Here is a 309-nt window from a genome sequence, read left to right as displayed (position 1 = left end):
TGTATTTTTCTCTCAGCACGGGATCCCCTCTCCTGCCGCAGAGCATCGCCATGGGCATGCCATGGGGGGTGGCAGGGCTCTGAAGGGACGGTCACCCTCACTCTGGTCTCGCCCCTCTCCCCCTCCCCAGGACAACGACGGCCTTCTGATGCGATGGCAGAACAGAAACATGGACAATGTGATCGAGCTGCACAACAAGGCGCCGGTGTGGAACGATGAGACCCAGTCCTACGTCCTCAACTTCCACGGCCGGGTCACCCACGCTTCGGTCAAAAACTTCCAGATCGTGCACGGCAGCGACCGTAAGCT

General features: G+C 60.2%; 1 protein-coding gene across 1 annotated transcript in view; it reads left to right on the top strand.

Moving 5' to 3' along the window:
• The window catches only part of TULP1 (tubby like protein 1), a gene marked incomplete at both ends in the record, with an annotated part of 3,345 nt that extends 3,043 nt beyond the window's left edge, over positions 1-302 (top strand). Inside the window, one exon of the mRNA XM_010135174.1 lies at positions 131-302. Coding sequence (XP_010133476.1) covers positions 131-302 — 172 coding nt within the window. The remainder of the gene's footprint in view (positions 1-130) is intronic.
• Positions 303-309: the final 7 nt, after the last annotated feature.

The sequence above is a fragment of the Buceros rhinoceros genome, unplaced genomic scaffold, assembly GCF_000710305.1.
Source record: "Buceros rhinoceros silvestris isolate BGI_N320 unplaced genomic scaffold, ASM71030v1 scaffold25454, whole genome shotgun sequence".
Lineage (NCBI taxonomy): Eukaryota > Metazoa > Chordata > Aves > Bucerotiformes > Bucerotidae > Buceros > Buceros rhinoceros.
This window is presented reverse-complemented; position numbering and strand designations above follow the sequence as displayed.